The sequence below is a fragment of the Mesoplodon bidens genome (genome assembly GCF_964165515.1).
Source record: "Mesoplodon bidens genome assembly, chromosome: 8".
In the NCBI taxonomy this organism is placed as follows: domain Eukaryota; kingdom Metazoa; phylum Chordata; class Mammalia; order Artiodactyla; family Ziphiidae; genus Mesoplodon; species Mesoplodon bidens.
In genome coordinates this window covers 21,090,778-21,118,196 of record NC_138165.1, presented here as the reverse complement: position 1 = coordinate 21,118,196, position 27,419 = coordinate 21,090,778, and the positions used below count along the sequence as shown (strand labels likewise).

The 27,419-nt window shown below is 39.5% G+C and overlaps 1 protein-coding gene across 1 annotated transcript; it reads left to right on the top strand.

Annotated features, from left to right (window-relative positions):
- Positions 1 to 1,627: 1,627 nt before the first annotated feature.
- PLEKHA3 (pleckstrin homology domain containing A3) lies at positions 1,628 to 27,142 on the top strand. The gene is made up of 8 exons (XM_081241573.1): positions 1,628 to 2,041; positions 5,802 to 5,918; positions 12,591 to 12,746; positions 15,439 to 15,575; positions 17,100 to 17,264; positions 20,367 to 20,410; positions 22,051 to 22,166; positions 25,840 to 27,142. The coding sequence occupies exons 1-8, from the start codon at positions 2,002 to 2,004 to the stop codon at positions 25,965 to 25,967; spliced, it is 903 nt and encodes a 300-aa protein (XP_081097699.1). The 5' UTR covers positions 1,628 to 2,001; the 3' UTR covers positions 25,968 to 27,142.
- The last annotated feature ends 277 nt before the right edge of the window (positions 27,143 to 27,419 follow it).

Below are 27,419 nucleotides of genomic sequence, written 5' to 3'. Positions count from 1 at the left end.
AACAGTTTCCTCAGGGTTCGATAGTAACGTTCGCGTTACCTTTTGAAACTGGCAAAAGAGGAAATAAGACTCTGATGGGATGTCATAGTCCGAGGATATGATTGTCATTTCTGGGCATGAAAGGCGTCTCCTCAGATCCCTAGAGAACTGGTGGGCATCGGGGGAGGCATTCTGCTTCTGCGGTGTCTTTGAAGCGCCTTCTCGGGGTCGAAGTCATGCATTAAGCGGTACCAGGCTAAGCCACACACTAGTACACGGAGGTACCGCTGCTCCCCGAAGCGGGGTTAACGGCTGTTCCCCAGAGCCGACTCCAACGATTCGGGACCAGCTGCTGGTTTGCATTTCCTTCCCTCACCACTCGCAGTCGCCCTTGATTTGAGGGCTTCTAGGAGTGCGGGTAAAGCTCCTAACAGTTTTGCTTTTCTTACCAACTCTGCGACATAGGTAATTATCCACATTCCACAGACGAGAAAACTAGGTAATTTGAGTATTGGGCATTCTGTTTCAATCTCACGGCTAATACGCAGCAGGGATTTGACCAAGTCCGACACAAAGCCAGCCTTATATCCTCACCCCCAACATTTTAGCATGAAGAACTTTACAACATACAGAATAAATTTTACTACCCCATCACCGCGGCCTTATATCCACTACTTGGATTCTATCATTAACATTTAACTATACGTATTCGATTTATTAAATACATTTCCATCTGTCCATCTATCCGTCAATTCGCCGTATTTCCAAGCGAATACCCGAAGACTTTTTCCCAAACCAGAAGGACCTCAGCGAAGGCCTGAATTAGGCTCTGGAAGGGGAGGTGTTATCCGCCTCAGTGATGCTAAAAGCCTAAAAGCCGCAGCACCGAGCCTGCTTATATCGGCTTTGCTTAAAGCTTGTGAAATTACAGAAATCTGAAAATTATTGTCAATTATACAAGGGGATGGTCATTTCAAAACAGGATTTTAAAAAATCATAAAGGCTAGAGAAAACTTCCATTTAAAAAATAAAGTCCAACCCTTGCTTCCGTGTTTTATATTCTAAATGAAGTTGTGGCTAAGATTCATTGTCGGCGTGGTGACAGTTCCTCGCGGTTCCTTGCCGGAGGACTCTCAATGGCACACTGACTTCCTATAAGATAATTTCTCGGACCCCCTGAATGGGAGAAGGATACGAAGGAAACATAAATAGGAGGTTTTTTTTTTTTTTTTTTTTGGAAAAAAAAACAACCACCAGAAAGACCTGAGGCTCAGTTACAGGAAAACCTGAGAGGCCTACGAGTGCGACGTGGGTGGGGGAGGGGGGCGGCTAGTCCTCGGGTCGGCCCGGGGGCTGCGCACGCAGCCAGGTCCGAGTCCGCCGGTCCCGGGCCCTGAGGCTTAGGCCCTGTGAGGGCCGTAGGTCCGGGGCTCGGCGTCCAGGGCGAGAGCGGGGAGCCCAGGGCCACCAGCCGAGGGCCTGTGGGAGGATGAGGAGGAGTCACGGCTCCGGCCCGCCCTCCTCGCGCAGCCTCCGGCTCGGCTGAGTGGCAGCAAGCCGCGGCCGCTCCTCCAGCCCCGCCGCTGGGGAGGGGTTTTCCGGGACGAGCCGGCCCCTTTCATCCAGGAAGTGAAAGCGACGTCGGGGTCAATGAAAACAAACGAGAGACTTGGGGGGGAAAGGAAGGCGGGCGAGGAGGAAGGAGCGCCGGGGCGCGGAAGGGAGCAGCCGGGCGGTTGAAGCGCGAGCGGGAGGCCGGCCGCTGTCCCGACTTTGCCGACGCCAACGGGGCTCGCCCGGGGATGTCTCAAGGCCCCCAAGCACGACGCGGCGGCCGCCGTCCCGGCCTCTGAGGGCCGCCACGTCCCGGCAGCAAGCGCGGGCTGAGGGCTGCTCTGTGTCGGCTGGGGGCGCCCGGGAAGGGGCCCGGGCGGGCCGGGAGGGGCTGCCCAGGCCCCGCGTTTCCCCCTTCACCGCGGCCGGCGCCGGGCCAGGAGGATGCGCCGCGCCGGGCTCTGAAGCATGGAGGGAGTTCTGTACAAGTGGACCAACTATCTCACGGGTATGAGGGCTCGGCTGACCGGGGTGGGGGTGGGGGCGGCGGGGAGAGGACTTGGACGGGCTCAGGCAGGGAGGCTGCGGAGAAGGCGGGTAAGGGGCTTCTCCTCCCTCCGCCAGGCCGGCGGGGACCCTCACAGCGAATCGGCTCTGTCTGATTCCCGGGCTTAATCGCTCTCTCTGTCCCTTGTAAGTGCCCATCTGGCCTCTGCAGGGGACAGTTCGAGGCTGCGCACCATCCTGAGGGTGGGAAGTGCACCTGACCATTTCTTTGCCCGTGTAATAATACTTCTGTTTTCTCCTGTAGCTTCCGGAACCATTCCTAGTCACTCTACATGTGTTTCTGCAGTCTCTGCCTTTACTCACACTTAATTCAGCATTTTGTTGATAACTGAGTTGTTGGGGCATAGGACTGTAATGGGCCCTTTAAAATCAAGATTTCGTTTTAGGAATTCTTTTCACTGTTTCTTTTAATTTTCCTTAGCAACGCGGTTTATTTTAAAAGTTCTCTTCGTTGAAGTTGTTCAAGCATAACAAGCAAGATTTTGGAAGCTGTTCCCAGATTATATTCTCTTAGGGGTTGATTGTTAATGAGTTATCCTTATGTTTTGGTATTCAGGTAAATGTGTGAGAAATTGTGGAGAAGGTGCAAGACACAGAAGGTGGAGCAGGCAAGTCAGTTTCACTCATGAAGTTGGTTGAAAGGAAGATCACCGAAGAACTAGGTGTTTCTGTAGAAATGAGAGACCAGCAGGGAAGGGCCCTTTTCCATGACACCAACAGTCTGGCTTATTAAAAGAGCCTTAAATCTGAGTTGTAGTCCCATCTCTGCCATCAGCTAACAGTAAGGACAAGTCACTTTTTCTCTCAAGATCTGTCTCATAGGGCAGGGGTGATCAACTAGTTTATCCTGAAGGTGTCTTCCAACTCCAGAATTCTGTGATCTCACCAAATTAGAGGAAGGGGAGTGGATTTAAAGTAAGATTAAATAGCAAACAGATTTCTTCGTTTAGTGTAATAGGCCAATCTTGATTTGCTGCCCACTTGTTCACTCTGCCAAAAGTATTGAACCCCTTAGTAATTGTATCAGACATTCAACTTGTGTCCATCTGACCTTGTGCAAAATTTGCACATAAACACTTAAAGACATAAGCACTGAGCTACAGTTGTCTCTGTTTTTTTGATTAATTGGACTGTTAAAGACAGATTTATAGCAGCGAATGCTTTAACATTTATGATACATGGATGTTTTGTTTGCATTAAAACGTCAAACACTTTATTTCTGTAACTGGTATGTTTTAACAGGAAACATTTAAAAAACGAAGCAAATTTTTTTTATTAGGCATTTTCACATGGGCTGTTGTGAGAACAGTTATGCTGTTTAGTTTAACTTTGAGATGGTAGTTACTATGCTTTGAGATGCAGATGATCATCTCATTGCAAACATTCTAAGCGCACAGAGGCTTGGGAGGTCATGTGAGGATCTTATGCATAGCCCAGAGCAATGGGTGATTACTAAGATGAGTCAAAATTTATTCCTGGAGCTAAATGTGGTCTTATTGGCCCTCTTTCTCATCTCCTGTCGCTGAGCACCAGCTGGTTGAGCTTTTAACGTTGTGTACTTAAGGTTTTAATCTTTGCAGAGCATTTAAGTTAACTGCTAGTATGCAGTGTAGAAGCTTGATGAAATGAAATCTTTTGTTTGGAAGAATTCTATTTTTAAAATTTAAATTTGGCTCAGTGGCATGCTGATTATTACTTTTAGTTCATCTTAGGTCAGAAGGATGAATAGCTGTTCATACTAAGTGATCTTTAAAGAACCTTCCAGTTTGATGACAGTGTTCTTTAAGAATCCTTTGTAGAGAATAAGAATTTCAGTATCATTTGGTAGTTTGAGATAAAAGGAATGTGTGTTTTGAAAAGGTATTAGAAAAGGGAATAGCTATGAATTTTTTCACAGATATAGCCCTTATATATATGTGTGAATCAATTAGAGATTGTTTTATTAAATATTTTTTCAAAGAGGTATGTAGAGATCATTAACAGTCTTAGCTAGATTAATATACTTAACTATAGTCACTTTTCAAGTTGGTACAAATTCTAAATGAATCATTTTGCTCAATATTTATTTTAAAGAGATATTGAATCACAATAATGCAGGCTTACAAAATCACAATTTGTCCTCTAGGCACACTAGACTGGGGATAGAGGAGTGTATTTTCACCATAACCTTCTTATAATTTGTTTGCCAAGGTGAATTAATGTTTGGAAAGATACCATCCTCATCATTCCTGTGCATGCCCAATACATTATGGATATACTGGATATACTGCATATCTGTACTCTTATGGGTAACAGGCAATATCTCAGTTTTCTGTGATCATTCATTCATTCAATCACTTGAGAAGTACATTGTTTTCTAGCACCTGTTGTGTGCCTTTCCCAGGTTTTGGGAATTCAGTGATGAACGAGATAAAGTTCGTGTACCAGAAGAACTTACCTTCTAATTTGCTAGACCTCATTAAGGAATATAGAGTTTCATAAAAAGAATTTTCCGAGCCTCTGAAACTTGGTTTTGGATGTCCATCCCTCTGAACTGTACTATCACATTCCCTGCTGTTAACCTTTTTATGAGGACTCAGCATTGTCATTTCAAAAGTGTTACAGGTAAAGCCTTTTGGGGAGGTAAATCCTGGGTCTATATCGGGGTGTAAGAATGATTCCCCTATCTGTCACTGTCTTGGTACTATTTGGCCCAGAAAAGCGGAACTGATTACTATAGCAGACAGTGTCTAAAGTGACCAGTTAACAGTCACAGAAAGAACAAGGGCCGTCGCACTGCCTCCAGCATGGTCACCATGTTATTAATCAGTGAACTGTTGTAAATTAGTGGCATGCTTGATAAGATTTCAGGGAACACTGAGTCTGGCTTGCAAGAGTGGGAGTTGAGCTTCAAGGAAAGCCATCATCACCCCCAGCTTCGCATTAGAGCCAAGTCTGTGATGGTTGTGTGCTGTAGTCACTGAGTCAATGCTAATTAAATGAATGATTTCAATTTCTAGCATTTCTGCCTGAGCTGGGCAAGGAGAGAGGAGTGGTGGCTCCATGCTCTCACCACAGGGTATGCAACTTCTGTGTGAGAGACTGTAATTCATTCAGCACTCACTGTGTGCAAGGGAGTTGGCTTAGGCAGAGTATTTTACAGGAGAGAGGAAAGCCACATTGCAGAATTAGAGGGCGAGGTGGCACCTGAGAGGTCTTCTTGTTCAATTCACTCATTTTGGAGACTGGGAATTTTTGATATTTAATGGGATGAAAGATTCATCTCAGATTATTCAACCTGGGACAAAGAATGATAGCAAAACTGGGGCTAGAATCCATGTCTTCTGTTGCTTTTTCCATTATGTTATAACCTGACTCTGTTTCCCTTAGAAAAAAGGGGCAATTGTGTTTGGGCTATTTTCTGTGTGTAGGGCTATTTTTGAAGATGGGTCTGATGGGTTGTTAATGAGAAGGTTGTAAGCCAGAATAAAGGTATTATTCCGCATATTTATTCTGATCTAGAGGTTTCTCCAGAAATCTCTTCCAGCAAAATGGAGATTGATGCAAGAGTATTTTGGGCAGATCTTGGCAATTAAAAATTTCAATGTCAGAATGTTATTTTAGAGCCAAGAAATGACATGGATGGTAAATTTTGTAATCATAGTTTTCTGTGTGATTAAAGTACTTTTTTATTGCTGTTTTGTTATTTATGATCTTTGTAGGTTGGCAGCCTCGTTGGTTTGTTTTAGATAATGGAATCCTGTCCTACTATGATTCACAAGATGATGTTTGCAAAGGGAGCAAAGGAAGTATAAAGATGGCAGTTTGTGAAATTAAAGGTAAGTGAATATATGGAATTCGATGAATTTGTAGTTAGGTAAGTAAAGGGTTCTTCAGCATACTGCAAAAAGAGGAGAAAAGCATTTCTAACCAGGAAGGGATCTTCTAATGCCATTTATCTCCTTAGCATTCAGAAGTGGCACTTAGCATTGTTAGGCACAATTTTTGATATTTCTCCCTCTATAAATATACTTTTAATTGAAATTCGAAGTACTAGTGCTAGTCTTCCAGTGTGGACTTGAAAAAGCAATTTCTTGTGGATGCCACTTTAGTGTCCGTGCTGAGTCTACAAGTGTTTTCTTTCATTTTCATTGAAGCGTGTTGTAAAGATTGGAGGCTGAACTCTAAAGATGATGAGGCCAGCGCAGGTTTTTGATAAAGTATGAACTCAGAGTCATAATCTCTGGTTCTTTGCTGAATTGGAAATAAGCTCTTCTGGGTAATAGAGATGTTTTCCCTTTCTTTTTCTAATGATCTTGAGAGTTTCAAGGAATACTGGTCAGGAATATTGTAGGAAGCTCCTCTATCGGAATTTATCTGGTGTTTTTCCCATGATTAGACTGGGGTTATGGGTTTTAGGGAGGAAGATCACATCATATCAGGAGTACATGCTATCAACATGATATACCGTTTTTTTTCCCAATGTATAATTGCCATTTTAATATTTTTTTTGGAGAGGATGGTTTTTCTTCAGTCTATAAGGACTTAGCTCTTTACGTGGACTTTGGTGGAGGTCATGGGGCAGCTTCCGCAGGTCTAAACTGGGGTGGGAGTGTTTGGTCCACCTGGGACGAGCTTCACGGGAATGATTCCTGACTATCTTGCTGTGACTGGCACAACTCACGCAGTAATGTAGTTTTGATGTAAGTACAGGTGGGGAAGCACATAGGAATCGAAGACACTTACTTCCGAAATGTCCCCGATGGCTGCGGCCTCTACTGTGTTAATTAATGACCTTAATGGTGTCCTTGGGCACGCATTGGGCAGAGTTGGTGCAGTGAATAGGCTGCACGTGGCCATGGCCCTTTTTTGGCATAACTGTTGTTCCTTCTTTTCTTGGTCATCTTGGAAGTGAGGACCCGAGAGAGCTGACATATCACTCTTGACATTAACCTTGACCACCTGTCTGCTGTAGTGTCTGTCAGATTTCTCTACTGTAAAGTTACCTTCCCCACTCCTTTTCCATACTGTGCTTTTTCGAAAGGGGAGAAAACAGCAGTAAGTCATGCTGTAATTTTCATGAAGGAAGGTTTCATGGACCATTGATTCATTTGTGTGTGTGGTTGGGATATGTAGGGTGCAAGTAGGTAGGAGAAATCAGACAAAATGATAATGAAAAGTATTGAATTCTTCAAAGAGAATTGAAGGAAAAAATAAAGCACTAGAGAAGGGCGTGTTAAACCTTACAGGGAGTCATGGCTACTTAAGATATAGAAAGACTTCAGCATTGTTACTTGCATATTCCCTGAACTATATGAGGTGTAATTTTGTTTTATTTTTATAAATCACACAAGAAAAGCACATTCAAAGCATGAATTTTTATTTTTTAAAAAAATTATGAGAACTCCCCTGGCCATCCAGTGGTTAAGACTCTGTGATCCCACTGCAGGGGGCACACAGGGTTTGGTACCTCTTTGGGGTAAGATCCCACGTGCCACGCACTGCGGCCAAAAAGAAAAAAAGATATTAAAAAAATGATGGTTTTATCTCATCTTATTCTTCATATTTGATTCCAAATGAGATTCTGACTCGTCAGAAATCAAACTACATTCAAAGTTCAAAGATTTGACAACCTTGAGGATATTTAAAAGGCTGTTAGTGGCAGAATTCTTAAGGCAACTCTAGCACTTTTTCAAGCCATGGCGGCATTTTTGTTGTCCTTGTTATTTGTTTAAAGAATAAGATACAGAAATGGGCACAGATCTTCAATATTCAGCCTTAAGAATGCTTACAAAGTGAATACACTTGTGTAATCACCACCCAGATCAAGAATTAGAATATTATCAGCATTCTAGATGCTGGGATAATAATCATGTTACCTCAGCCACTAATCTCTCTAAAAGGTTACCATTAATCTGACTTTTATCACCATATTTAAATATTGCCTGCTTTTGAACATTATATAAATGGAATAAGTCAATGTTTTCTTTTGCGTCTGGCTTAACTCAACATTATATTTGTGAAATTCATCTATGTCGTTCTTTGTAACAGTTCACCATTCTTACTGATGTGTAATATTTTTATTGTGTGATTGTCCCACAGTTTGGCTCTCCATTCTAGTATTGATGGGTGTTTGTTTGTTTTTTCCATTTTGTTTCCATTTTGGGACTATAATAAGTAAAGCTGCCATAAACATTCTCATATGTTTATTTTGTTGAACATATATATGCATTTCTGTTCATTATAATCTAGAACGAGTGGAATTGCTAAGGGAGACATTGAATATTCATACATTCAGCTTTAACAGATATTAAAGAAAATACTATTCTTGACTTTTGTTAAAACAGTAAGACACAAAGAAGCAGACTTACAGATGTAGAGAACAAGATAGAGGTTACCAGTGGGGAGAGGGGAGGGAGGAGGATCAAGATAGGGGTAAAAGATTAAGAGGCACAAGCTACCGCGTATAAAATAAATAAGCTACAAGGATGTATTGTACAGTACAGGGAGTGTAGGCAATATTTTATAATAACTATAGAGTATAGTCTATAAAAATTTTTAATCACTATGTTGTACAGCTGAAACTAGTATAATGTTGTAAATCAACTATACCTCAATTAAAAAAATTATTAAAAAAACCCAGTAAGGCAAACTTTACTCAGGCCTGTTGGAATAGGTATAGGAGCTACTGCAATGGAGTTTTGCAGTAGGGGAGAGAAATTGGGCTCAACTCTGAATACAACAAGGAAAAGTGGGAGTTTATAGCCAAGGAACAGAGTGGCAGGGGGCGGGATAGGGGAATCAGTGGATGGAAAATTACAAGGAGGAAACTTCAGAGATAAAGGGGGATTCTGATTAAACCGACCTAACAGGATTCTTATTGGAGACAGGTCAGGGTGATCAGATATTACCTGGGGGTGGTGGGAAGTGGAATTTGGTCAGATAAGGAGGGTGATCAGATATTGAGGGTGGGGGATTCTGGCTAAACTAACTTAGCAGGATGTTTGCTAAAAGTGGACTCTACTAGGACAGAGCCGGAAGCCCCAGATGGGGCCTAATCAAGCAGAGGGCTCAGAAGAGCCCGACAAGTTTGATCAAGGAGAGACTTTTTGTCTCAGATAATGCCAAAGTAATTGTACCAATTTGTTTTCCAACTAGTATGAGAGTTTCAGTTGCTTTTCATCCTTGCCAAAGCTTACTATTAGCAATTTGAAGATTTTGAATTCTTCTACTATACCTAGTGCTAGCTCATGGTGGTTTTTTTTTTTTAAGACACTAACGGATTGAATCACTGTTAAACTTATTTATTTATTTATTTTTGGCTGCGTTGGATCTTCATTGCTGTGCACGGGCTTTCTCTAGTTGCGGCAAGTGTGGGCTGCTCTTCGTTGTGGCGTGCAGGCTTCTCATTGCGGTGGCTTCTCTTGTTGCGGAGCACAGGCTCTAGGCACGCGGGCTTCAGTAGTTGTGGCATGTGGGCTCAGTAGTTGTGACTGGTGGGCTCTAGAGCACAGGCTCAGTAGTTGTGGTGCACGGGCTTCGTTGCTCCTCGGCATGTGGGATCTTCCTGGATCAGGGCTCGAACCCGTGTCCCCTGCATTGGCAGGCAGATTCTTAACCACTGCGCCACCAGGGAGGTCCCTCTCATGGTGGCTTTAACTTGCATTTTTTTCAATAACTAATGATGTTGGGTATTTTTTCAGATATTAATTAGGCATTTGAACATCCTCTTCTTTTGAAGTCCCTTTTCAAGTCTTTGGCCCAATTTCTAAACTGGGCTGTCTTTCACATTGATTTGTAGGAGTTCTTCGTATAGTCTGAATGAGTTTTCGTATTGCAGATAATTCTCCTGATCTGTGGTTTGTGTTTTCATTCTGTTAATGGTATCTTTTGATGAACAGAAGTTTTTAATTTCAGTAATACCCAATTTGTCAAAATTTTTTTTAATTAGAACTTTTTATGTCCTATTGAAGAAATCTTCTTGAAGGTTTATTGTTTTACCTTTTATATTTAGGTCTGTTTTAGGTTGGTGGTTGACATAAAATTCGTTTTTATATATGGTGTCAGGTAGGAGTCAAGATTCCAGTTGACTGAGCACCATTTATTGAAAAGAGCAACCTTTCACCCATTGCACTGTAAGGTCATCACAAAGCAAGTGACCATGTATGTGTGGGTTTTTTGGGGACTGTCTTTTGTTTGTGGGCCTGTTTTTCTATCCTTGTGTCAATATCACACTATCTTGATTTCTTTAACTTTATACTTCTTAGTGTCTGATAGCCTAACTCTTCTCACTTTGTTCTTTTTCAGCATTGTCTTGGCTAATATTGGCCCTTTGCATTTCCTTATACGTTTTAGCATCTGCTTATAAATTTCTACAAATACCTGCTGGAATTTTGATTGGAGTTACATTGAATCTATACATCAATTTTGGGAGAAGTATATTCTTTTTTTTTTTTTTTTTTTTGCGGTACGCGGGCCTCTCACTGTTGTGGCCTCTCCCGTTGCGGAGCGCAGGCTCAGCGGCCATGGCTCACGGACCCAGCCGCTCCGCGGCATGTGGGATCTTCCCGGACCGGGGCATGAACCCGTGTCCCCTGCATCGGCAGGCGGACTCTCAACCACTGCGCCACCAGGGAAGCCCAGAAGTGTATTCTTGACAAGAGTCTTCTGATCCATTAGCATGATATATTCCTGTATTTAATTAGGTCTTTGATTTCTCTTAGTAATGTTTTGCAGTTTTGCATGTAGAGGTCTTAATTTATTTTTTTCTAGGAGCTTGATGTTTTGGGAGCATTGTTCTTAAGTTTGTTGCCTTCTCAGGTAACTACTTTGGAGGGGACAACCCTTGACTGACACATAAATTCTGGTATTTTTAAAATTGAAACTAAATCTTATTGTAGTTTCATTTTGTAGCAACATCTTTGGAAATTAGAGCATTGTTTTCTTTAAAGGTAGCTATTGGCGCTTTCACTAATATTAGCAAGTAGCAAAAATGAGTTACTCCTGGAGCTTTGGGATTTCAGTAGTTATATCCTAGCCAAAAATTTTTTGCACCCATCATTGATTGTTGCATGATCATATATTTTACAATCTGTATCCAAGAATGGTCTATATAAGTAGAATAATAAGATACCTGGCACTTATTTGCCATAGTACACTGAGCATTTGGTCAATGTTTTCAGTAATTAATCATCTAAATTAGGGCTTCTGCCAGACACTCTGGGCCCCTCATAATTTGGCTCCACTCAGCTTGTTTATTCACGAATGTATCATTACTTTGTAATCCAACACAAGGCTCTATTTAGGCCTGTCTCCTGATATCCTCAGTACATATTGTGTTTAGTTCCTTATCGAGGCCTTTTCTTTTTTTTTTTTTTTTTTTTTTTTTGCGGTACGCGGGCCTCTCACTGTTGTGGCCTCTCCCGTTGCGGAGCACAGGCTCCGGACGCGCAGGCTCAGTGGCCATGGCTCACGGGCCCAGCCGCTCTGCGGCATGTGGGATCTTCCCAGACCGGGGCACGAACCTGCATCCCCTGCATCGGCAGGCGGACTCTCAACCACTGCGCCACCAGGGAAGCCCCTATCTAGGGCTTTTCTTGTGCTGTTTTTTCTCTTAACCAAGTTCTGCTGTCGTCAGATCCTTCTTCTTGAAGACTTTTTAACTTCCTGCCTCTTCTTACCTTTCAGTATAATCACACATGAAGTCTCTGTACCAAAGAGTTCAACGTTTAGGTGTTTTATTTTTAGTGTATCGGTTTGTTTCCTGGATAAAATTGTTCCCTCTGTTAGAGCAAAGACACCTTTCTTCTCCTCTTCTGTCTTCCCCTCTACCAGCACTGCTCTGAGCAGAGTAAATATTTGTTGATTAATGACAGTGTAACACAAATTAATCTTACAACCAAGATTTACGATTGGCTCAGCATACGATATGGTTAGCTCTCTTTTGTCAGAGATCCAGGATGAGGGTGTGTGTAGGAGAGGAAGAGGACGGTGGAGGGGAAGAGGACATTTTTAAAACACTTATGCTTTCCAGGTGGTTATGAGATGCTCATTAGTTGCGGACTGTTGTTCTGATGGAAGGTTACCTTAGTTACCATTTATTGCACTTTATGCCAGGCACTATTCTAGGCTTGGGTGGGGGATGGGCGGTGTACGAAAACACAAACTGCTTTCAAAGAAATTAGTAAAAAAAGAGTGTGATAAGTGTGACAGGTGTACTGGTGGCCCCAGGGGAGGGAGTTCTTAGATCTCACTTTTCAGTAGTTAATTTGTTGTCGTTTTCTGTTCACATGCTACCACCACTTTGACACCACTGCCAGTCTGGGTATATGTGAGAATGGTGGCTTGGAGGGTGCCCCTGGATAGCGCCTTAAGGAGGTGGCACTGCCTGCCTCTTGAATCAGAGTTTTTTGTTTTAGGTCTGAAACATCTAATACTGTATAAGTGATGATTTGATTCTCCACAAATTACTTGAGTCCGTGACTATATTTCCCCTTTGTTTATCATCGTAGTCCATTCAGCAGACAACACAAGAATGGAATTAATCATTCCAGGAGAGCAGCATTTCTACATGAAGGCAGTGAATGCAGCTGAAAGACAAAGGTGGCTGGTTGCTCTGGGGAGCTCCAAAGCCTGTTTGTCTGATACTAGGACTAAAAAAGAAAAAGGTAACTATAAATTTTTCCTTTGTGGTGAGAATATTTTCTTAAACATAAATGTAAATTGTCATGTTCACTTATAGTAATTTATCCCAAAGAAATAATCAGAAATGTAGAAGATCTATGTACATAGATGTTCATTATAGTGAAAAAATTTATAAACATTGCCAAGGTTTAAATTTAGGGGAATGGTTCAGTAAACTATATAGTGCTTTCATAGGCTGATATATTATGTTGCCAGTAAAATGTTTACAAGGAATTATAATGATATGAGAAAATACCCAAAGTTAAGTGATAATTGAAAAAAGCGGGATTCAAAATTACATAGCCACTCCTTGGCCAGCTCAGGAAAGATATGTAAGAATTGGTCAAGTTGTTACCTTTGGAAAGGGAATTTGTGGGAGAGACTCACTTTTCACTTTATACCCTTTGACCATACCTTTTGACTTTACCAGCTACAGATATTGCCTGTTCAAAAGCAAAGCAAGGGACTTCCCTGTTGGTCCAGTGGTTAGGACTTGGCGCTTTCACTGCCGCGGCCCTGGGTTCAGTCCCTGGTTGGGGAACTAAGATCCCGCAAGCTATGCATCCGTGGCCAAAAAGAAAAAAAAAAAGCCAAGCAAATAATTTATGGTATTAGTTCAATTATATGCGGATATAATGTGAAAATAATAACTATTTATATCTTGGTAGTGAGATTGCAGTTTTTTTCCTATATATTTTTGATTTTCAAAAATTTTCACTGAACATGTATTACTTTTGTAATTAAAAAACAATAGAAGTTACTTAAATTAGTGAAAACAACTAAATTATGGGTCATTGAAAAATGAAGGCTAAGGATTGAATTTATAACAGTTTTCAAATATGTGAAAGAACATCACGGATAGAGTATGGTTAAGGGTAGGATAAGAAGGAATGAGGACCTCCTTGGTGGTCCAGTGGTTAAGACTTCGCCTTCCAATGCTGGGGGTGCGGGTTCCATCCCTGGTTGGGGAGCTAAGATCCCATGTGCCTTCGCGACTAGAAAACAAAAAAACAGAAGCAATATCGTAACAAATTCAATAAAGACTTCAAAAATGGTCCACATCAAAAAAAAAAAAGAGGGAATGTATAGTCACAATAGCCAAAAGGTAGAAACAACCCAAATGTTTATAGACAGATGAATGGATAAACATAGTATGGTATATACATAAAATGGTATTCAGCCTTATAAAGGAAGGAAATTCTGACAGATGCTACACTGATGAATCTTGAATATATGCTAAGTGAAATAAACCAGTCACAAAAGGACAAATATTGTATGATTCCACTTATGTGGGGTACCTAGCGTCGTCAAATTAGAGACAGAAAGTCGAATGGTGATTTCTAGGGGTTAAGGGAGGGGGAAAAGGGGAGTTAGTGTTTAATGTGTGTAGAGTTTCAGTTGGGGAAGATGAAAAAGTTCTAGAGATGGATGGTTGTACAGTAATGTGAATGTACTTAATGCCATCGAACTGTATACTTAAAAATGGTTAAAATAGTACATTTTGTTATATATATATATCGCTACAATTAAAAAGCAGGAATGGACTTAAACTTGGGTAAAAATTAATTTAGGTTAAATGGGCAGATAGAGCTGCTTTGGTCTACTCTGGCTAGAGGGGCTTCATGACTAGTACCACAAAGCAGTGCCACTGGCTCAAGGAATATGGAGAAGCACCAGGATCTACTGTGTATACTTTTTTTCCTTCCTCTGCTGCTTGCACATCTAGTTTAGAAGGTATTGGTAAGTGAGTGGCTGAGATTATGGTTGGATGTTTAGTCTGTCTGGATATATTAAAGAAAGGAACATAGGCTCTTAATTAAAAAAAATTCTTAAACCAATATTATGTGAAAATGAAGCTGTGAAAGGAACAGAAGAAAATAAATGAATGTTTATATAGAGCAGTTGTAACTACATAAAAGTTAAAAACTTCTGTTTACCAAAATACAATAAAGAAAACTGAAAGAAAGCTGACAGATCTTGAAAAGTATTTGCAGTATTTTGGAGGGATGAAAGATTGCTGTCTTAATGCGTAAGAACTTTTATAAATTATAAATTTATCAATTTATATATTACTAAGAGAAAAACCAAACATCAGAGCTGGAAAAATGTGTAAAGGACAAGAAAAGCCAATTCACAAAAAAAGAAATACAAGTGCTTATCAAATTAAAGATGAGTAATGGAATGGAAATATCCTGTATAAGACATTCATTGTCATCAGCCTGTCTCTGGAAATTAATCTACCTAAACTTCATGTCAGACATATGACTGCCAGTTTTTTCCAGCTATCTAAAGAGAAGATGTTTCCTCAGGGAAAACCTTACATTCTGTTTCCGAGGTCTCACACCTCTTAAGCTACAGGTATTCATATCTATTGCCTTACTTTTTTTTTTTTTTTTGCGGTACGCGGGCCTCTCACTGATCTGGCCTCTCCCGTTGTGGAGCACAGGCCCCGGATGCACAGGCTCAGCGGCCATGGCTCACGGGCCCAGCCGCTCCGCAGCATGTGGGATCTTCCCGGACTGGGGCACGAACCCATGTCCCCTGCATCGGCAGGCAGATTCTCAACAACTGTGCCACCAGGGAAGCCCTGCCTTACTTTTTAATGATTCCATTTTGTTGTTTTGCCTCTGAAGTATGAAAATAGTCTAATTGAATGTTTGCATATGTTCCTTTCAGAAATAAGTGAAACCAGTGAATCTCTGAAAACCAAAATGTCTGAGCTTCGCCTCTACTGTGACCTCCTAATGAAGCAAGTTCATACGATCCAAGAATTTGTTCACCATGATGAGAATCATTCATCTCCCAGCATGGAGGTATATCCAAGATGATCCGTTCATGTCTGGTTATGCTTTGCAGCACATGGTGGGTGAGCTTCTTACATAAGATGACAGAGAAGCATTTTCGAAATGAGTTATTCTCAGCTATTCAGACCTCTTCGTACTGTAGACTATCTGGAAGTTTGTAGGATCTTTTAGACTATGTCTGTATAACCAGAGTAAAGCAGCAAGCAGCACATTTCTCCAAGGAATCAAGGCCAGTCTTTGCAGCCAATTGATTATTTGGTGGTTGGGGTGGGAAAGAAGCATTACCGGCTTTGTTCTCCAGACTAACTGCATGAGTTCATTGGACAGCTGCTGTGCTCTTTCTTTTGTAATTAGGTCCTAGCTTAACTACTGAGGGTTAATAATTTAGCTTTATAAACTAATTTAAAAAGAGAATCATTCTCAGAGCAGTGATGTAGAAATAAAAATTCAGATTTGCAGGACCTGGCTATGAAATAGGCTCATTCTTTCTGGTGAAGTAGGACCAGTGAGCCTTACTGCTCTCTGGGTGAAAGGCCAGCCTGGTTCCCAGTCCCCTTTTGCCTAACTTGGGAGAAGTGGGACAAGAAATCTTCCTACTTTCCTGTGGCCTTCTCCTACTAGGTAGGAATGTTAGGTGAGGTAGGATGCCTTTAGATGCAAGTACATTAAACCCTAAGGCACTTGCTGTTTCACCACGGGCTCTCTGCAGGCAGGTGCCCTTATATCTGCTCCATTGGCTCAGGGACAGTGTCGGGGACCCAATCTTGTTCTATCCTTCCACTCTGCCATTTTTGGTGTGTTGGCTTTTTCTCCTCATGCCCTAGCCTTCAAGGTGACTACAAGTTCGCACAGAAGCAGGAGGCAGTGGGGTAGCCAGGATGGAGAGAGACCATCTCAGTTTGCTGTCCTTTGCTTTTATCAGGGAATGAAAATCCCAGAAACCCCAGCAGACTTCTCATTATCTTTTTAGTCTGGGTCCACGAAAACTAGGAAAAATGAGTATTTGACAAAGGGTCATGGAATAGACATGACTGTCTTAGACCAGTCTATATTCATCCCCCAGGAGCAAGGCACTCTGCTGTCCCAAAAAGAACTTGGAGTTTTTATTCTACCAAGGAAGAAATGGGAGAATGTGCATCGGGTAGACATGAATTCTACCTGGCACTCAGTAACCCTCATGGTGTTCCACTGCTGTGATTACCTTTGGAATTCTGATAGTTAGAAACTTACAGTCTAGATTAGGTTTATTTAAGATAAATTTTTGTACACAGTTTTTCAATATGATACTTTGTTTAAATGTAAGAGTTATTTTTTTCTTGGAGTCTAATTTCATACATTGTTTACCTGAGAGACAGATAATTCTTATTCATGCATTGCTTTCAACTTTCTAAGGTAATGCATTTTAAACAGATTTGAGCATAACCTAGTAAGGTATCCATTGAAGGTAATGTTTCATTACTTGATGGTAAGGTGGTACGTGAATCCACATAGTTGTGTGTGAGTCTGTTCAACTCTTTGCATGTAATTTTTCAGAACATGAATGAAGCCTCTTCTCTACTTAGTGCCACGTGTAATACATTCATCACAACGCTTGAGGAATGTGTGAAGATAGCGAATGCCAAGTTTAAACCCGAGATGTTTCAGCTGTGCCATCCGGATCCCTTAGTTTCTCCTGTGTCACCTTCTCCTGTTCAAATGGTTGGAATTTCTGGTTTTTCTTCCAGTGATACTGCATGTGGTTTTGTTTTTGTGTTTATTTTTAAGGCTGGAAACTGGCAGTAGGAGGGAAATAGTCAACAGGTTGAATTTTTTTTTTTTACTGTACTCAGATTCTGTATGGGAGCCTCTCAGCTGATGGGCTCAACATGAGCCAAGGTCCTGATCCCCTCCCCTTGGAAGGGCTATGCCATTTACCCCAGTGTGTCAGGAAAATATTATAGTGCTCTGTGGGTGCTGTGACATGAAAAGGTTGGGTAACACTCTTCTGTTTGGTAAAAACACCACTATGGGGTGAAGATTTACTCACAAGGGGATAAAATTAAGTAAATCTTTAGAGGAGCTGTAAGAGATTCGAAACAACATGTTACAGGGGAAACAGTATTTTATAGTCAGCATTTGGATTTGAATCTTCCAAGTAGGCAAGTTACTTAATCTCTCTGGACTTCATTTTTTTCATCTGTAAAATACGGTGTTTTTTACATCAGAGGTAGATGTAACCTGTTTAATGTTAGGTCCTTAACATTAGGTTCTTATCTTCTGATTACTCTGAACAGGGGGTACTCTTTTTGCCAAGGGTGATGGATTCATTGTCCTTTTCAAGGTAATAAACTTGCCCTAGCATGCTGTGGGGAACTTGGAGGTGAGATGAGGTTTGATGAAAACTTACATTTTTTCATCAAGCTATTTTCGTGAGCCCTTTTGTGGAATGAAGAATGCCGCCTGGCTCTTATTTTAGCAGTTACCTGCAGACCTATTTATTGGCAGAAATAATAGGGTACAACTTATTCCGAGGTTCTCTTACCCACCACAGCAAATTTGGTCATATGAGAATTAGTAAAGATTATTACCTAAATTTATTTAGATCATTGTTTTCCTAAAGTGTTTAAAAAAAATTTTTTTTTATTTGGTTGCTGTGCAACTGAGACTTAGTTGCAGCTCACTGGCTCCTTAGTTGCAGCACATGGGCTCCTTAGTTGAGGCAGGCAGGCTCCTTAGTTGCGGCACGCGGACTCTTAGTTGCGGCATGCACGTGGGATCTAGTTCCCTGACCAGGGATTGAACCTGGGCCCCCTGCATTGCGAGCGCGGAGTCTTAACCACTGCGCCACTAGGGAAGTCTCTAGATCATTGTTTTCTAAATAATTTATGATGGACCAACAGCGTCCTCTGAGATAGGTGTACCATGAAAATGAGTTTTATGGCCAGATTAGTTTGGGAAGTTCTAGGTTAACTTAAATTGGGTTTCGCTGATGTAGGACTTCTTAGAACCTCTTTTATGCTAAAGTGTATTATGAATCTCTGAGGAGAGGTGGTGTGTAGTGTTTCTGAAATTTATTTGATGATTGAACCCTTTTGTTTATTTTTTAACTCAGAGGACTGTGTTGTTTAGTAGAACACAGTTTGACAATGTTGCTTTTTAGAACAATTTTAGGTTTATTGTGGACTGCTAAATAACATGTATAGTTGAACAAAAAATCCTGATCTTTTGAGATGGATGTATAGTGCTATGTTCCTGAGCTTGATATACAAGGGGTACACTGTATTTTTTTTAAGATGGACTTTATAGAATCAAATATAATGAAAACACCTCAAACCTGCTTAACTTCTGCATTGAACTTCTGAGGAGAATGCCTTCTGTTATAAATGTTGTATAGTCCAGAGAGGTCATATGTGTATTTTATGTATAAGAAGCTATAACAACTGTGTCTTTTAAACTAAAACTTTTTATCAGTAGAAACATTACAAGAAATCAATAAGTTAATCTAGGAAATACTGGTTAGAGGCCACTTATTTTTCCTCACTGTGCCGTTTTACTTCATACATAAGGCAAAAATTGTGGCTTATGGTAAATAGTTCTGGAGACACGTAGCATGGAAAGTAAGGTCAGACAGTCTTCAAGAGGAAATCTTTTTCTTTCTTTTTCTTTAACGACACGAGTAAATAAAAAAGCTGAAAAATTTGAGAATTCTAAAATTAACTTGATCTTTATACCTACTTTATATGGTTATCTCATCGTGTCCCTCTTTAAATTAACTTGCATTCAGTTATATTTCAAATCATCATAGAAGTTTAAACAATTGTCATTTTGATCCACAGATAATTGTAGTGGGGGTGTTGCCACGTGAGTAATCCTAAAGGAGGTGATTTCTGTCTGTTAAAGGAGATGTTAATGTCCATTTGTATCTTTATTTTAATCATATTAGATATCCTTGGACTACAAATTGGATGGGTCATAATTGTTCTCATTTCAACTGGGATTTCTCAGAGCAACTGTAGAAGGCATTTACGTAACATAACTGTTAGACTTGGACTCACTTGTAAGACTCTTGAGCCCCTGTATATAAAGCAACCATCCTTAGCCTTTGATATAAATGTTGCTTTTTTGCTACTTTGCTAAGCATTGAAATAATCTACTTGGCTGCCTCTGTTTTTTTGATGGAGTAGTTAGATCTAAATTATGTTTCGTATTTGTCATATTAATACTCTGCTGACTCAGATTTTATTTATTTATTTATATTTTAAGTGTATGTTTTTAGAAACCTATTTGAGGCTTAGGGTTCCTCTTCTGAGTTCTTAAAAGACTTGAATTATTAATGCTGTTTTCCATGAAAACCACACTTTAGAACATCTGTGTAATAGCTACTTGAATAATGAATGGTAAGGAGAAGCTCTGCCCTTTAAAAAAAAGAGACATTTATTAGATTATTTTCTTTTCTGGCTTGCTAGATACTCCTTTACATCACAAATAGTGTGATTTTTTGGGGACTTGTTAAGTATACTGTTTTTTATATCTTTATACAAACACATGTATTATATATATATTATAAAATTTAGTTTTTAATATTGAGAAAATAATCCACATGTTTTTGTATGTGTTGAGAAAGATTTCAGTTAATAATTATTGGGGAGAAAGCTTGATATTGTGCTAATAATGTTACTTGGCTCTGCAAAAAATAAATTTTTTGGCCAGCCATCTTTTTCTTTGAGTAAATTTATGTTAATTATGATAATAATAATATATTAGAGCTGTCTTATTCTACTTGACATATGAATTATGCTTATTTTCTTTTTAAATTTCTAGATGAAGCGTTCTGTCAGCCACCCTGGTTCTTGCAGTTCAGAGAGGTAAAATAACCTTTTCTCTTGACCAAGTTCTCTCAAAATTATACCTACTTAGGGAAATTCTTTGGGTCTTTAACATAAAGTGGAATGTAAACTCTGTATGGGCAAAGTCTGGTTCTGATTTGCTCAGCATTATTTCTCTTAGTGCTTAGTATAGGGCCTGGCCCCAGTAGGTAGTAGGTAAAGAAAAAAATGAGTGAATAAATTAGTCAGCAAGGTAAGCACCTTGCCAGCTATCATCCTTTTTTTAGATGTAAATTATATCCAACGATGGTTAATAGAAATCCATTTTTGATGTATTAAGGCTCCAAGCTTAGGCTTATTTTACTACAGTTTTTTATAGCATCATCTATTCATGCTGAGCTGTTGTTATAATAGGAGCTAAGGTGTTACTGAAAAGAGAGAAAAACTAATTGATATTTTAAAGTATGTATTCATATCAACACATTTAAAAAATTTACGTTCTAGATTTTGCCAATATCCCAGGCTATTTATCTTGGTAGGTAACATTCTTTTAAGTTGCTATGATTGTCTTATTCTGGTTGTCTTTGGAAAATGATGAAATTATAGTGACATTAGCATTTATTTCTCTACATTAATATAGGGGTAGGGGGAACAAAAGGTTATTGTAGGATTATATGAAATCACACGTGTGAAACTTTAGAAAATTGTAAAGCACTATAGAATTTAACTAATCTTTCATTCTGTAAACATCTATTGAGTGCCTTCCAAAAAAAAAAAGTGCTAACTGAACCCCCTTATTATTTTGTCACTTTATTTTTCCCTCTGATGGTTATGTAATTGATTGAGCTATTATGTGCTGAGAAGAGTCCAGTGATGTGTGTATATAATCCTATCGGGGAATGAAGAGTTTCATCAACAGAATTTTTCAGAAAAATAAAAGCTTGATTCCTTTAACAAACTTTTATCTTTATGACAGAAATTTTTGACCTGTATTTTATCCTTTCTACCTTATTGAATAAGATATAATAAGAATTTTTAAACTTTTTTTTTTTTTGATGAATCAGAGTTGTCATTAAGAACAGTAATGTTGGGCTGTCATCCAGTGGTAGTTGAGGTGCTGTCGAGTGGTGGTGATTTGCTTCTGTGTTGAATTTTTTAGGTTGATTTTTCTAGTTTTCCAAGCTGATTTTTTAAAGCTAGTTTTCCTAGCCTCCATTTGCTGTCTTTATCCGCTCTTGCTGCTCTCAGTGAGTTGGCTCCTAGCATGCTCCCACGCTGCTTGCCCGACCCCTTTGCTCTGCTGTTTCAGATTGGCTATGGATGACGCTAGATGCATGCACTTGTGAAATCCATAACTTTTAGTTTTTAAACACTTGTTAACCATCTGATATGTTTACTCTCTAGCTGGACTTCCTCTATAAAAGAAATCACTTCTTCATTGTACCTCTTTTCCTTTTAATTTGGCTCAGAGGCTGTATTCCCCAGCTTACCAACTAGATTGTAAATGATTTGACTTGTTTGTGGCCTGACCTCTGAAGGAGTAGAATGTTGCTAAAATAGAACTTTGGGTATTAAAATAGTTCTTCTTTCATTTAAAGAGAAGTCATTGAAAACTGCAGTTGAGGGTGTTTTCATTTGTTGAAGTCCTTACAATTTAATGCTTTTTATTTAACTTGCAGGAGTAGCCACTCTATAAAAGAAACAGTGTCTACACTTCACCGACTCTCCCAGCGGCGCCGAAGAACCTACTCAGATACAGACTCTTGTAATGATGTTCCTCTCGAAGACCCAGATAGTAAGTTAGAAGGGCTGTGTCTCTCCCTTTGGCCTGTTCAGCAAAATTGGTGTGGGGCTCTCTAATTGTTGAAATGAAGGATACTGACAGTGAACACTGTACTTTGCCCGTGGATTAATTCCTTCATTCAGAGCTAAGCAACTAGCACACAATCAACAGAAGCTCATAATCCTCTTACAGTCACCTTTGTTATTAAGAAGTACAAAGTATCTCTTTGTAAATACCATGTCTTAGATTTATATATGTAATATCAAAATCTTTTACTCCCACTGCATTTTAGTAATCTCTTAGTAATTTATATTCCCATTGTGTTTGCGTTTAAAAAACATGTTAGAAGAAAGCATAAATTGTAGGTAGGATTCTAGGGGAAAATAAAGGCAAGTTCTAAGTTCAAAGAAAAAAAATCAGCATTGTTACTTAAAGAATTTGAAATGGCCAAGGACAATAATTTTTTCTGGTGGTGGTGATGAATTATAATAACATTTATTCCTGTACCTTTTTCTTCCTTATTTTTAAAGAGTCAGCATACTGTGATTGAATACATTAGGAAAGGTTTTGTGATTTATGTTAAAATTTAATTATTTTTCTCTTCAGAAAAAAACCTTTGAAAGTCTGTCAGAATATCTACTTCGACAGTAGTGACCATGATTTTCAGTGAATGCAAATATGGTATTATTATTACAACTCCATTAATAGACTTTTGCTTTTCAGAGTCTTTACTATTGCCCATGAAACGTGTGGGATAGAAATTATATACAGTTCTCAATTAAGCAACAGATTGTGTTCCAAGAGTTTATTTGTAAGTCAGCTGTTTGGAACAAGATTTTATTTCCCTTATGGAAATGACATGGTGAATGGTGGTTAAATTCTTTAGATGGCCTAGAAGAGCCCAGCTGATTTATAGTGTGGCTGAAATGGGACTAAACAATGGTGTTGGATTTCTAGTATTTGAATAAATTGAAAACATTGCATAAGATAGAGTTGCTTTACTTAACCAGAAGGTTAAACAGGTTTAATTAGAGGAGAAATGTAAAGTTCATGAAAATGGTTGAGATTCTAAAGGGGCCTGCTGATCATTTTCAGATTTTTAGAAGTTGATGGCATTTTTTAAAAATGAATTTATTTATTTTATTTATTTATATTTGGCTGTGTTGGGTCTTTGTTGCTGTGCGTGGGCTTTCTTTAGTTGCGGCGAGCGGGGGCTACTCTTCGTTGCAGTGCATGGATGTCTCATTGCGGTGGCTTCTCTTGTTGTGGAGCACAGGCTCTAGGAGCCTGGGCTTCAGTAGTTGTGGCACGTGGGCTCACTAGTTGTGGCTCACGGGCTCTAGAGCACAGGCTCAGTAGGTGTGGTACACAGGCTTAGTTGCTCCGCGGCATGTGGGGTCTTCCCGGACCAGGGCTCAAACCCGTGTCCCCTGCATTGGCAGGAGGATTCTTAACCACTGCGCCACCAGGGAAGCCTGCATTTTTTTTTTTTTTTTTTTTTTTTGCGGTACGCGGGCATCTCACTGTTGTGGCCTCTCCCGTTGCGGAGCACAGGCTCCGGACGCGCAGGCTCAGCGGCCATGGTTCACAGGCCCAGCCGCTCTGCGGCATGTGGGATCTTCCCGGACTGGGGCACGAACCCGTGTCCCCTGCATCGGCAGGCAGACTCTCAACCACTGCGCCACCAGGGAAGCCCTGCATTTTTTTTTTTAATGCCCATTTTTCTTACAGAACTAATCTATTTATTGATATAGAACACTATGCTCATTATCATTTTGAATATAAGTTGGGGCAATGAGTAAAGAAATGAAAGAAGGAAAAGGATTGAGTGTCAGAAGGGGTTGGGAGAAAGAAACTTTCCTGGGCCAATTTATTAGATCTTGGAAGTGATAAGAAAAAGAGGAAGATGGTTAAAGAGCTTAAGTATGGGAAAAAATGTCACCTGGAGCAGCTAACATACATTCCGATTTACCTTGCTCTTTCTGCCTTTTATATATGGCCCTTTTCATGCAGAGCTTATGAAAGAATTCTATTCCGCCTTGTACTTTTCTTTAGATGCCATTTCTTTTTTTTTTAATTTTGTGGCTGCGTTGGGTCTTCGTTGCTGCACACAGGCTTTCTCTAGTTGCAGTGAGTGGGGGCTACTCTTCGTTGCGGTGCAGGGGCTTCTCATTGCGGTGGTTTCTCTTGTTGTGGAGCATGGGCTCTAGGCGTGCGGGCTCAGTAGTTGCAGCACACGGGCTCAGTAGTTGCGGCACCAAGCCCTAGAGCGTGTGGGCTTCAGTAGTTGTGGCGCACAGGCCCAGTAGTTGTGGCTTGCGGGCTTAGTTGCTCTGCGGCATGTGGGATCTTCCTGGACCAGGGCTCAAACCCGTGTCCCCTGCATTGGCAGGTGGATCCTTAACCACTGCGCCACCAGGGAAGTCCTGCCATTTCTTTTTTTTAAGGGTGTCATTTTCATTTGTGATAGCTAAATTAATTTTTTTAAAGCCAGCCATTTTCCTTAGCTCTCTTCTCTTTTAGGCACTCTGGTTCTGAATTTTTGAAAACTGTTTTTATAAGATCTAAGTGTAAATATTCCGTTTAACACCCCCCAATATAGCTGTTAAGGAGGGTAACAAAATTAGTTACACACACCCACACTCATACATGCATTAATATTTATATACACATGCGTTAATATTTATATACATACATATATCTCACTTCTCTAGAACTTTTTAAAATTGGCAAGTGTAGGGTAGGTCAGAGTTTTATCCTTAGATTTCCTTCTGTTTATCGTAAAGTTTAGCGTCCCAGTTAGTTGACAAAGCAGAGACTGAACTAGTGCTCTTTCTTAGAAAGTTTGTTTTACAAATTAGCAATCTTAGTTGAAAGTCTTTATTGCAGCGTATTCTTTTCCTTGAGAGATGCAGCTGCTTCTACTTTTATTAACTAGATTTTTTAAAATTATAAAAGTAATAAATGTTCATGCTAAATTAAAAAAAAATGTACATGTGAAAGTGAATAGGACCATGCCAATGTGTTTGATGTGCTCACTTGGCAGCTGCAGTGATAGTTTTGTGAGCTGCATCCCAAATGGAGATGTGACTTTCACTGCGACATACCTTGTCAGCTTTGCTCAGAAAGTCTTGTGATGCTTTGCTGTATACCTGAAACTAGCACAACATTGTAAATCAGCTATACTCCAATAAAATTAAAATATTTAAAAAAAAGAAAGTCTTGTGATGAAAAGAGCAAGACCTGAATTAGTTCCAGTTCTGTTACCAATTGTGTGATTCTTGGATTAGGCTTGTAATCTTTTTTGGGACTTGGTTTCTTTGCCTAGAAAATGAGGAGGATACCAACAGCATTAAAACGATCAGGTTGGAAAAGCAATAGTTAAGAAAGACTAAATTCAATTCATCAAATACTTATTGGCTGCTGGTGTGTGCCAACCTTGGTTCTAGCAATGAACAAAACAAGTATCTCTACTTCAGATAGTTTCATAATTTCTCAAGAACTCTGGAGTTTCTCCTTACAACTGCCAATACTAGAAAAGTTACATTTTTACTCGTAAACAAACGATCAAAAAGTTAGCAAGAAGCTAAAGGAATTTCATGTCCCTGAATAGGAAATATTCTTTCATGGAGGACTGGAGTTAATATTGATAGGATGTTTAACCTTTTAATCAATTTCTTAATAGGACCTGTTCACTGTTCCAGAAATACACTTAATGGAGATTTGGCATCAGCAACCATTCCTGAAGAAAGCAGACTTATGGCCAAAAAAAAATCTGAATCGGAAGATCCTCTTCCATCCTTCTCTTCCTGAGGAAACGGAAGTGTCCAACTTCCTCTAAGTATTGCTATGCAAAAGCTGCTGTAATTAAACTATGTTATAGGGAGTAATTTTTCCCTTAGGATTTCTCTGCACTTTATAGAATATTGTAAAACAAACAAACAAAAAACAACCCACATACCTTTGAAGTGTATTTTATCTTTATATAGTTTATTTGCAAGAGTATTTTCCTAATAACTTCACAGTATGAATGTGCATCTTTTTTTTTTTTTTTGAACAAATGATGGTGTAACATTTTGACATCTGTAAGGACAAATGTAGATATTTTTCTAAAATACTGTGAGGGACTGACATCTTAGTCAGTGTGTATTGTAGCTTATAAACATGAAATCTTATAAACCTAAGGTTTCAGTTTGACAGAAGTGCGATATATGTAACTTGTGCCATGGACCAAATGGTCACTTTACCCCAGCTGAAAGTGAGTTACGGTCGCAGCTTGATGGTGTTTGTATTATATTCCTTTAAGCAAAAAGGAAACATTTAATATTCAAAATATTTTTACCCCAAATACCATGACATTGAGGATTTTTTAAAAAAACCAGATTGTGCTGTCCTTGGTATATGAAGTTGACACTACTGATTTGTCAATACCAAATATTGGGTTAAAGTATTTAATTTTTACTTATTTATTTTTCTGTTGCATCAGAAAAAATGATTGCATCCTAACTTTTATGACCTACCAAATTTAAGATGTGTATACCTTGTTATTTACATTGTTCTAGAAAAGAGGTTAATATTGTAGTGACCTTGCTCACTTCAACCAGAGAAATAAATGACTTGCAATGGAAGAGGATTTTAGTGCTTTTTTCCGAAAATAGACGTAGGCTGCTGTTGTAAGGTATTAATGTTTGCAGCTCTTTAGAATATCTAGACATTTTTTATTTATGAATATTTATAAAAAAGGAATCTGTCAAGGTACTGCCCTTCGTAACTTGAGAATGGCATTATTTAATTAAAGAACAAATAGCATTTTTTGGTAGTGCCTGTCCATACCTATTGTCAGTGTTTGCCTTGTAAACTGTTTTTTCCGTTCACTTTGGAGTGATGGTTTTGTCCAAGGTTTTGGATGAGGAGCACTTTAAAACAAACTGGTTTGGTGTTTTTAAGTTAATCATATGTTTAATAAATATGTGGTTTTTGCATTCAAACTCATCATATAATACATTGTATTTTTTACATTTATTGATAGTTTGTCTAATCTTTATCAAGTGGTAATAATATTCTTTATTGCTTTGATTTTGTTTGTATCTTTGGACCTCATAGTAAATACACAAATGAGGCATATTTTTAGCTTTTTTTGCCTGTGAGGTTAGAATAGTGCATCCTATTCATTTTAAATTTCTCTTGTAAGTTTATGTGAGAATTTTTAAAAAAGAATTAATATTTGGTGTTTCCTTATTAAAATAAGTCTGTAGTTATAGGCTT